Source organism: Cygnus atratus, chromosome 17 (assembly GCF_013377495.2).
Source record: "Cygnus atratus isolate AKBS03 ecotype Queensland, Australia chromosome 17, CAtr_DNAZoo_HiC_assembly, whole genome shotgun sequence".
Classification (NCBI taxonomy): domain Eukaryota; kingdom Metazoa; phylum Chordata; class Aves; order Anseriformes; family Anatidae; genus Cygnus; species Cygnus atratus.
The window spans coordinates 4,383,230-4,393,804 of NC_066378.1; the positions used below are offsets into that span (position 1 = coordinate 4,383,230).

General features: G+C 57.1%; 1 protein-coding gene across 1 annotated transcript; it reads left to right on the forward strand.

Annotated features, from left to right (window-relative positions):
- Positions 1–2,870: 2,870 nt before the first annotated feature.
- MLEC (malectin) lies at positions 2,871–9,648 on the forward strand. The gene is made up of 5 exons (XM_035556654.2): positions 2,871–3,078; positions 5,915–6,093; positions 7,485–7,661; positions 7,827–7,884; positions 8,594–9,648. Exons 1-5 carry the CDS (start codon positions 2,886–2,888, stop codon positions 8,821–8,823), a joined length of 837 nt encoding a protein of 278 aa, XP_035412547.2. The 5' UTR covers positions 2,871–2,885; the 3' UTR covers positions 8,824–9,648.
- The last annotated feature ends 927 nt before the right edge of the window (positions 9,649–10,575 follow it).

Below are 10,575 nucleotides of genomic sequence, written 5' to 3' on the forward strand. Positions count from 1 at the left end.
CAGATCTCTCACTTCCCGGGTTCCTCTCAAATTCTCAGGGCCCACAAATCCGTGTCCCAAACAGGGATTTTCTCTTCTGCTTTCCTGTTGCTGTGCCAGCCAGCGCAGCTGCAGCAGTGACTGATATCCCAGCAGTGGAAAAACTGTGGTTCTCTTCGTGCGTGTGTGTAGCTGTGTTTGCACAGCCATGTGCGCTGGGAAAGGTCTGTGTGTGCACGCATAAAAGCAGGGAACGCAGGTAGGTACCTGTAAGTGCAGCAGAAGAAGGGTTTATTTGCAAGTGGGTGTATGCGGGCTCTGTGCCTCTCTTTGTGTAGCTGGCCCACTCTTAGAAATGTGGGCGCGAGCCAAGAAATTGGAAAATGTATATTTACAGCTCTCCATATTTACGGGTACAGCAGCTGTATGGTGCTCAGGAGACCAGGGTGATAAAACTGGGCAGAGTCCAGAGTCCTGCTGCCTGTGCTCACCCTGGGGAGGGAGTCGGACCTGTGCGGGCCTGTGCCTGCCACGGGGAGCGTTTGCACACAAACTGCTCTACGTACAGCCGAGCCCCTTGAGGAAGAAGCTCGTGTGTGTGCTGAGCGAGAGGACGGCTGTGCTGCTGGCACATGTGCCACAGTGACCGTGCCCGCGGGGACCAGCGACAATCTGGGGCGCATGCGCTGTGCAGGAGCCTGACGGATGGTCAGTAGGAACGGGGCGGTGGCTGCCTCTGCCTGCTCCTGGTCGGGCCCTGCTCCGAGTGGGACCCTCTGCCTGCAGCGCGGATGGCTGGGCACAGTCTTAATTTATTGAAAAACGTAAATTTCTGGAGGCTGCCCTGATCTGCGTGGCACAGGATCCTCCCACCCCCAAGTGCAGCATCACAGCCAAGTCCTGTTCTTTTCACATCGGCGTTCCCTGCCTTTGTAGCCTGGCAGAACTGTGTTTGTCTTCCCAAGAAATGGGGACACTGGTGTTAGGGGAAGGGCGGCCACAGGGCACCTTTGTGTCATTGCAGAGGCAGTCCTGGAGCCACAGCTGCTTTCAAGGAACGCTGAGCCTATGCCAAATGACCCATAGCTCCTTTCTGACAGTTTTTGCGGTGATACAGTGAGCAGGTCACGCAGGGCAGATCTCCGAGCTTTCAGTTTTTTCTTCCAGCAGAAGCTCTTGCTGCAAGCCTGGTTTTATTTGCGTAAGAAAACCCGAGTAATCCCAGGGAGTTTTACTACTTTCTTGTGCTGGCAGGGTCAGAGATTAGAGCTCCAATCTAAATAATCTAATTCCAGAGATAATCCTTTTGCTCTCATCTTCAAACCTGTACCAGGGAGGCTTCCAAATAGCTCCAGGCAGCAAGGCAGAGCAGGTCCGGCCGGGCACTGGGTCCCAGAGCCCCGTGGGGTCAGGAGCTGGCCCAGGGGGGTGGGAAGAGAACCCCGAGCCTCTCACCGGTGGGTTACTGGCGCAGATGTGGCCTCCACCAGGCGCTGGGTGGCTCAGCGGGTTGGTGACAGGGTGCGGGGCCTTGGGCATCTGGGGCATGAGCGGGCGTCCAAACTATCCGTGGTGTGGTGGTTGTGGGGAACCCTCACCCAGGGCAGTACTGGGAGGTGCTCTGACAAAGGGTGCGGTGCTCGGTGACTGGGTAACTACAAGGGCTGAGTGCTCAGGCGGGGGGAAGCGATTGTCCCCCTGTACTCGGCTCTGGCGAGGCCGCACCTCGAGTACTGTGTTCAGTTTTGGGCCCCTCGCTACAGGAAGGACATGGAGGTGCTCGAGGAGTCCAGAGAAGGGCGACCAAGCTGGTGAGGGGTCTGGAGAACAAGGCTTACGGGGAGCGGCTGAGGGAGCTGGGCTTGTTCAGCCTGGAGAAGAGGAGGCTCAGGGGCGACCTTATCGCACTCTATAGGTACCTTAAAGGAGGCTGTAGTGAGGTGGGGGTTGGTCTGTTCTCCCACGTGCCTGGTGACAGGACGAGGGGGAATGGGCGAAAGTTGCGCCAGGGGAGGTTTAGGTTGGATGTTAGGAAGTTACTGAAAGGGCTGTCAGGCATTGGGACGGGCTGCCCAGGGAAGTGGTTGAGTCGCCATCCCTGGAGGTCTTTAAAAGACGTTTAGATGCGGAGCTCAGTGATATGGTTTGGTGGAGGACTGGTTAGTGTTAGGCCAGAGGTTGGACTTGGTGATCTTGGAGGTCTCTTCCAACCTAGGTGATTCTGTGATTCTGTAAGGAAGAGCCGCGGACGTGTGGCAGGGGGATGCGCAGGGACCCCCCAGCCCCTGACAGGGACCCGGGCTTGGCACAGCCACGGAAGCCCCCGGGGACGCCCCGCAGGCAGCGGGCAGGCTGGGCGAGCTCCCAGCGGAACCCTGCGTGTCTCGGCCAGCTCCCAGGCCCCCCGCCGGCCGGGCACAGGCGGGGCTCGCACCGCGGGGCGCCCCGAGCCCCGGCCCGGCCCCCCTCACACCGCCCCCCTCACACCGCCCCCCCCAACCGTTGCCCCGGCAACCCGCCGGGCTCCCCGCTTCCCGCCGCCATCCCACACTGCTCCGCGCGCCGGCCGCGCTGGAGCTCCCCGATTGGCGGAGCGCACGGGGGCGGGGCTCCCTCCACCCGGTGGGCGGGGCTCTCCGTGCCCCGGCTCGGCGGGGGAGCCCCGCCCCCTTCCCGCCGTCCCCACAGCCGCTCTCCCTCCCCCTCCTCCCATTGGCCGTTAGCTCATGAATATGCAAATGCGCCCCTCCTCCACCCAATGCCGCGCGGGCGGGCAGTTAAGATATTCGCAGCGCCGCGCTCCCATTGGCTGAGGCGCGGCCCGCCCCGGCGGCGGCGGGGCCGGGCGCCCCCTGGCGGTGGCAGGAAGGGGCGGGCGGCGGCGGGCGCGGCGCCGGGAGCCCGGGATGGGGGGCGCGGGGGCGCCGCTGCCGCTGGCGGCGGGGCTGCTGCTGCTGGTGGCGGCGGGGCGCGTGCGGGGCGCGGCGGGCGGCCTGGCCGACAGCGTCGTGTGGGCCGTGAACGCCGGCGGGGACGCCCATGTGGACGTGAACGGCATCCACTTCCGCAAGGACCCGCTCGAGGGCCGCGTGGGCCGAGGTGAGGGCACCGGGGGGGAGCGGGGGGAGCCGGGCGGGGACCGGGACAGCGCCGCCGGGGGGCGCCGGGGGGGTACCGCCGGGTGCGGGGCCCGCCTGCACCGGCCGTGTCCCGGTCCCGGGGTGCCCCCCGCAGGAGGCCCCGGCCCCACCGCACCGCACCGCTGTCCCGCCGGGCCGGGCCGGGCCGGGCCCCCCCCCGCAGCGCCGTGCCCCCGGGAAGGCGAGGCCGCCAGCCTGCCGCCGCCTCCCCGCGGCTCGCAGCACGCGGTGCGGCCGGGCCGGGCTCGCCGCGACGCCCCGCAGCTGAGGCGCGAGGCCGGCGGCAGGAGGGTGCTGCTGGGCTCCCCCGGGCTGCGCCCGGCCCGGCGCGGAGGCCGGGAGCACGGCGGGGGCGGAGGTGGAGGCAGGCGGGGTGTGCTCGGCCGGTGCGACCGCTGCGCGGGACGGCGTCGGTGTCCCGGTGAGGAGAGGCTGCAGGGCAAGCCCCGCGCTTGGCGCTGCTGGCCTCGTCCCGCTCCCTCTGCGGCCGCTCAGCACGGATAGCTTTTGCCTAATTGCTGCGGCCCGTCGCGGCTGGTTCCCTGACGAGTTAGCGCCCTGAGAAGTTAGCCGCCCTGCCGTCGGTTGCAGGTGAGCCTGAAGTGCAGGGACGGGCTCTGCGCTGGGCGCTGGGCCTGGCCTCGGCTGTTTCCGCGTGGGGCTGTGAGCGTTGCGCTGTGCCCTGCAGCTGGGACTGCCGCCACGTGCCCTGCGGTGCCACCCCGTACGGAGAGCCCCGCGGGCACAGAGGAGGTCACGTTTAAATAACATCATCTCTTCTCAGGAGTCTTCTTCTCCTGTGCCTCAGTTGCACGAGGTATGCTGGTTGCTGCAGGTCAGCTTCCTTTCACAGCCCCCTCACACGTGTGACTAGAATGTCCGTGTGGACCTGAACGAGTAATTTTGGAGCTGAGGAGGAAAAAGGGTCCTTTCTGAGCACGCTGTGACGTGCTCCTCCTTTGGGGACGGCCCACGTTGTCCCCTCTGAACAGCGGGCTGTTACAGCAGCCCTGCTCCAGCCCACGGTGCCAGGCACAGCAGAGGAGACTTTACCCCTTTGAGCTCGGGGCTGCGCTTCCCTCAATGGCTTTTTATTGCACCACTGTCCTGGTGTGCGCTGAGCTCCTCGATGGGGAGGCAGGCGTGGAATGACTGCCGGGAGGATGAGGGGCCGCGCATCGCCTCTGGGCTTCTCGAACCTCGTGCTGGGTGCTGGGCCCTAAAGGACAAAAAGCACCAATGGCAACTGCGTGTGATGGGGATTACGTGTACAAAGTGTGTACGGCTTGTGCCTGGTGAGCCACCCCGAGCACACCTAATGCTGTGAAATCGAGCTCACTGCCACAGCTATGCCAACAGACCTCTGCTACGTGGCCAACGACTCTTCCTCTCCAGTTACCTCCGTGGCTATTAATGGACTCTCTCCATACGCAGGCACCCCTCTAACAGGAGCTGATTTCCGTGGAGTCTCGAGCTTGCTATCGCTATGACCTGGCCGGAAACGTCCGGGTGGGAGGACAGGTTCAGCTTCTCACCCTCTGTATTTCTGCTGGTCACAGCCTCCAGTCTCTGTGCCCTGGTTTGAGTGGTAAAGAGCAGCTGTGTGCAACACCGCCTGAGTAGCTGTGTGTGAAACAGGAGACTAAGAACTGGTATTAATTTCCTCTTGCTCGTTTGCATTGGCTCCATCTTCGGCAATGTGCGCTGGGTTAGTGGTTCCTGCTTTGTCTTGGCCGGTGCCGTGTCTGTTCCCATGGAAATAGGGGTGGAAGTGGCAAGTGTCAGTGGAGAACTTGGTCAGGATCAACTTCTGCTGAGGGGAGTGCCAGTGGGCAGAGGGTGTTCGCTGCGCCCTGCTTTGCTGGGGGATGGATCCTGAGCTCTCAGGGCATGCACCAGTTTGCATTTGGGCAGTAACCCTGACACAACAGGATGCCACGTCAGGGTGAGATCTTTTGAGGGCTGCTTGAGAGGTGGCAATGTAGTGAGCAAGAAAGGACAATACCTGAAAAAATAACAGAAATCATTTAAAAAGAAAAAAAAGAAAAACCTATTTGGTTGTACTGCTTGGGCCCTTCTTGGGGACTCTACAGATAGTTGCAGATGGTGCCCATTTCGGCTGGGCAGCTGTGAGAGCAGCGGCTGATGGAGCTGCTGGTGCTCTTGAAATCCTCGTGTACCTTTCCTGCATTCTTTTCCTGTCTTCAAGCCGCTGCGTACTGTGTGGCTGTGGTGAGAAGACAGGGTTTTGTAAGATCTGTGTAATGCTTTTCTCCCTTCTGCCACCCCGCAGGTTTTCGCTGAAGGAGGTCACGTCTCTAAAACCTGATGCCATTGCCTCCTAACTTCAGATGTGCTGAATGAATGAGTCCAGTCAGTCCTAAAGTGACTGCTTTGGTTTTGCACTCAGTGTTTGTACTTTGGAAATGTTGTAAAAATATTCCAGGCGTTTTTCGTCTTTGAAGCAGGAGTCCAGGGCCAAGTCCGTTGGCTCTGCGCCCTGTTTGTGAAACCAAGTCTTCTTTTTGAAATGGTGCGAGTGAGTTTACTCTCTCTTAGACTGCAGCAGGTCCAGACCTGTTTTTCTACAGGACCCAGGTTCTGGGATTTTGGCTACCTCTGCTTCTGCTCCGGTAGTGCCTCCTCCTGGTCAGACCCAGGGCGGCAGAGAGGTCTTACTGGGGCAGCAAGTGCTAAGGCCACGGTGGGAGTTAAGCATGTAAGAGTAACTAGTGTCTCTTCCATGTGCCTCACCAATTAACCATTCCTCTCACTCTTCTGTGCTTTAAATCCAGCTTCCGACTATGGCATGAAGCTGCCGATCTTGCGGTCCAATGCGGAAGATCAGATCCTGTATCAGACGGAGCGTTACAACGAGGAAACCTTTGGCTACGAAGTTCCCATCAAGGAGGAGGGTGACTATGTGCTGGTGTTGAAGTTTGCAGAAGTGTATTTTGCACAGTCTCAGCAGAAGGTAAGCAACAGCTCTGTGCCACTGTGTTTTACTGTCTGTTTGATGCAAATTCCTGGCTGAGACTGCAAGCCCAGGTTGCCTCTGCTGCTTTGCATGCTTTGCATGGAGAGAGGTGTGAGGTGAGGCACCAATGGTCAACTTCATCCACAGAGCTCTTAAGAGGAAGGTCTGAAACCTGGAGCTCCCTTTCACATTACAAATACACATTTGGCTTGGAAAACTGCATTACAAAGGAGTGTTCACGCAAACACAGGCAACTCTGCATGACTTGCAGTAGTCTTATGATGTGTTTAGGCTGTGCTGTGTTTGAGAAGTGTTTTTACCTTTTTCCTGGCCGCTGGCTCCTGATGCAACTGCATGACTGTGCTGGAGCAAGTATTGAACATAGTGAGTCAGGGAAGTGGTCTGGGTTAAATAAAATCCTCAAAACAAATTTTACAAATATAGTAAAACTTGATAACGGTTCAAACTGGCTGTAGAAGCACAGAGTTAAATTCAACCCTCGTTATAGCTCTTTGGAGCTAATAATCCTTGCCCACTTTTGAAATCCCTCCTGTGCAGACATGGAAGCAGCAGAACAAAGAACTCAAAGCCCTGTGATAAATTGGGAAAGAAGTGGTGTGTGTTTTAGTCTGGCTTTCCCCCACTCAGTCAGCTGCTTCTTAAACAGGGTGCCACCTTCCTGCCAGAGAAGTACTTCTGGGAACAGAACTGGTGGGGCTGGCTTACAGATTGGATGCAAAAAAACAACCACAGATTAGACTGAAGAGCTGAGGCATCTTTGGCTCAGTTCTTCTTCATGTGGTTCTGCTGGGATTCCCCAGGTGCTGAGCGAAGTTTGACTCATTATGGCCCCGAGGAGGACTTTCACTTTGAATTCAGATGTGGTTAGCAGCTCAGCATTTTACCTCCTTCAGCCCCTGCATCCTGTCAATAGCTTCACCAACGTGTTTCCTGTTCCCTGCTTTGCTTCAGGCAGTTCGTTAGAAATGGCCCAACTCCCTCGGGTGTGGTGTGCCGCCGCATCCTCCCTGGGGTGGTAGGAGCAGGCCCTCAGCCAGTAGGTGTGAAGTTGAGGAAGAAAAGCACGAATGAAACAGCAGAATTGGTCTGTCCTCAGTGCTGAACCGCGGGCATGGGAATTATGTTAAAACTCGGAGGTGAATTTCAGGATATTTGAAAGAAACCTTAATGCTTCAGTGTCTTTTTCTGGCTGCTTCTGGCCTCTGAATCCTTCCCAAGGGAGTGGAGCATGCATGGTGGTACAGTGCGTGTTGCAATGCTTGCTTGTTCTGGGTGCAAAACAAGCAGAGACCTTTCCTTTTGTGTTCCCCTTGCAACTGCTGCATGCCCGAATCTGTTCTGACAGTGTCATTTCTTCCACCCTGAAGGTTTTTGATGTTCGCTTGAATGGCCACGTAGTGGTGAAGGACTTGGACATTTTTGACAGAGTTGGACACAGCACAGCTCACGATGAGATCATTCCCATGAGCATCAAAAAGGGGAAGCTGAGTGTCCAGGGAGAGGTTTCCACGTTCACAGGAAAGCTCCACATTGAGTTTGTAAAGGTAATAAAGCTTTGCTGGTCAGAGCCCTGAGATTCCTTTTCCCCTTCTTCCCCAGCCATGTGATGCAGCTCTGTGCTGGGGGAGGAGAGGTGATGGAAGGTGGGGAGATTATTTCTTCTGTCATTACTTCTTGTGTTCACTGATTTCCTTCTTCACTTTCTCTAGGGCTACTATGACAATCCGAAAATCTGTGCCCTGTACATCCTGCAAGGAACAGTGGAAGGTGAGCTTAGTTCCTGAGCCAGAGGGCTCCTTCCCCTTGGAGAGGGCTCCTTCCCCTTGGAGAGCAGCCTGTTGCTTCTCAGACCATGAGATCATAGTTCTTGCTGACCCACCTCTGCCAAAACTGTTTCTCTTTCAGCAAGTTCCCACAGGGTGCAGTTGCAGAATGAGATAGGTGCCAGTGTTTTCCTACTCTGTAAGCGCACAAAGCTGCATCATTGTCGGAATGAATAGTGTGAATTTGGCTCAGGGCTTCCTGAGTATGGGGTAGAGGAGAAGGGAACATGTCTGGTCAGTCTTAGGTTATAGCTGCAGATGAATTCCCTCTGGCCTCAGATGTCAGCAGTGGCCCTGCAGACAAGTAGTTTATGGAGCTCTTTTAGTTGGTAGTTAAGTGTTTCTTACCTGGAGCTTTGTTTTGCTTCCTCAGCTCTGAAGAAAAGTCAGTGTTTCGTTTTTTTTAGATCTCAGTTCCTCTGGTAGCAGAGTCCTTGCTCTTTCAACCTCTGTGCAAGTCTATGCTGGAGTTGGAGCCCCTCTAGCTCCTGAATGGGGGAGTTTCAGGATCCCTCTGGCTGGTGTTTCAGTTTGCCTTAGTAGTGTTCAGGGATCGCCAAGTGCTCTGTACCTGGTGTGCGTGGTGGGTCGGGAAGGGGGCTGCTTGGGTGATTTCCTGGGTTAATCCCGCAACCTCTGGTCTTGTTCAACAGATGTTCCAAAGCTACAGCCACACCCAGGTCTGGAGAAAAAAGAGGACGACGATGATGAGGATGAATATGATGATGGCTCCAGCGTTAAAAAACAGGCAAATAAGAACCGGGTTCAGTCAGGCCCACGCACACCAAACCCCTATGCCTCGGACAACAGCAGCCTCATGTTCCCTATATTGGTGGCCTTTGGTGTCTTTATTCCTACCCTCTTCTGCCTCTGCCGGTTGTGAGAGCAAGCCCCACAGAGCATCAGCCGAGGGGCTGGGAGGGAAGGAGTTGGACCAAACACGGTTGCTTTCAATTTCTCCATACTGTTCATAATTTAAGGAAAAAAAAAAAAGGTGATTCGTTTGGAATGAATAGCAGGTCCAGGTAAGAGGAAGCTTACCTTCCCCCTGCCCACAAGCAGCGAGGCCCTCACCTTCCCCTTCACCACGTGCAGCCTCTGATCCTCCCTGGGGCATCCAAGAGCAAACTGAGTCCTGGCTGGCTGTGTACTGGGCTACTGGAAGCTGATGCTAGGGGTCCTGGGCCGTGTCCTGTGCTGAAAGAAAGCCATGTGCTGCAAGATCTCTGCCTTTGCTGGGTGGAACACGATTCTCTAAGCAGGGACGCAGCTCATAAAATGAGGCCTGGGTACACATCTTGTCTGGGAGCCTGGAAGTGTTGTGGTGCCGTTGGGTGACTGACGACCGTGGAGGACAGAGGCTGGTTCTTCAGCATCTCCCTGAATGTGCAACACGATGTATGGTACTTGCCTGCATAAAGACACCAAGACTCCAGCTGGCTGCTCAGCCTCTGGGGGGACCTTTCCCTTCCTAAGAGTGCAAGCTGCGCCGGGAGCAGAGGGATTTATCTGGCCTGATGTGCTGCACCAGCTGGGAGAGACTTTCCTAGCCTGACAATTGTAATGTTAGATCCGTGGCTGAGGGATTCCGATGTAGCCTGCAGAAGGCTGGCGTCTGCGTCTGATCAGATGCACTTGTTTTCTGTATTGATTATGGCTTTTGTTTCCTTTCGTATCTTTTTCTTTTCAAAGGTTCGTTTTAAGCCCAGTTCCTTGTTTTGCCCTCTTTAGCAAGCGACCTGTCCTTCAGAAGAAGCTGAGAAGCAGAAGACCTAAAGAGGAGCTTCTTGTTCCTTGAGCTTCCTGCCAGTCAGGTCCCCTCCCTGCCCCATGCCTGTGAACAACGAGCACTGCGGGACAGAGCAGGGCAACGTGGTGGGTGCTCCTGCGAGCTCTCACTCTGTCGTGCTGACCAGGCCTGCCTGCGGTGGTGAGAGGTGCGGAGCCATCAGTGTCTGCGTTACTGTGCGTTATCGAGGGGCAGATGTCCGACATTTCAGCGCTGTAGCGCGAGGTGCTTTGTGGCTCTCCGGAGATCTGGAAGCAGGCAGAGCGCTGCAGATGAGGCCCATCAGTTTCCCCAGTTGCCTGGTGACAGGCTGGCCAGCCGGGTCACCCGCTGTGCCCCGGGGGGATTTCTGCAGGAGGTTTCTGTTTCCACATATAGAGCCTGACAGAGGCTGAGCAGAGCCCTGAGAGCCCTCGCGGTGCCTTCGGGCCCAGAGCGGGCTCTGAGGAGCTGCCTTCCCATGCCCTTGGCCTCCGCTGTGCTGAGCGCTCCTGGGTGGCGGCAGGGAGAGGGTCTGCATGCAGGAGAAGGATTTGGACCACAAAGGGTCAGCTTCGGGTCAGCTTCAGTCCTGGTGAGCTTTACCTCGTGCTGGCTGGTTCTCACAAGTGTTCTCTTCACCTGGTGCCGCTGCTCTGAGCGGTGCTCCCCTTGCTGCTGCTCCTCCCTGGACCTGACTTTTCCTAGTGCTTGTTCTTGGGTTTTGTCCGCTGCAGCAGCTCAGCCTTTCTTTGAGCTGAGAAGGGGCAGCAGAATGTGAGGGGCAGCCTTTCTGCTCTGCTGGGCCCCAGCAGCTGAAGCCTTTGTTTCTTCCTAACCCTCGAGCTGTGATATGAGCTGTCGGCT

Coding starts and splice junctions, on each gene's coding strand:
- MLEC (XM_035556654.2), top strand. CDS start 2,886: ATGGGGGGCGCGGGGGCGCCGCTGCCGCTGGCGGCGGGGCTGCTGCTG. Junction 6,094..7,484: donor TTGCACAGTCTCAGCAGAAG/GTAAGCAACAGC, acceptor TCCACCCTGAAG/GTTTTTGATGTTCGCTTGAA. Junction 7,662..7,826: donor TCCACATTGAGTTTGTAAAG/GTAATAAAGCTT, acceptor CACTTTCTCTAG/GGCTACTATGACAATCCGAA.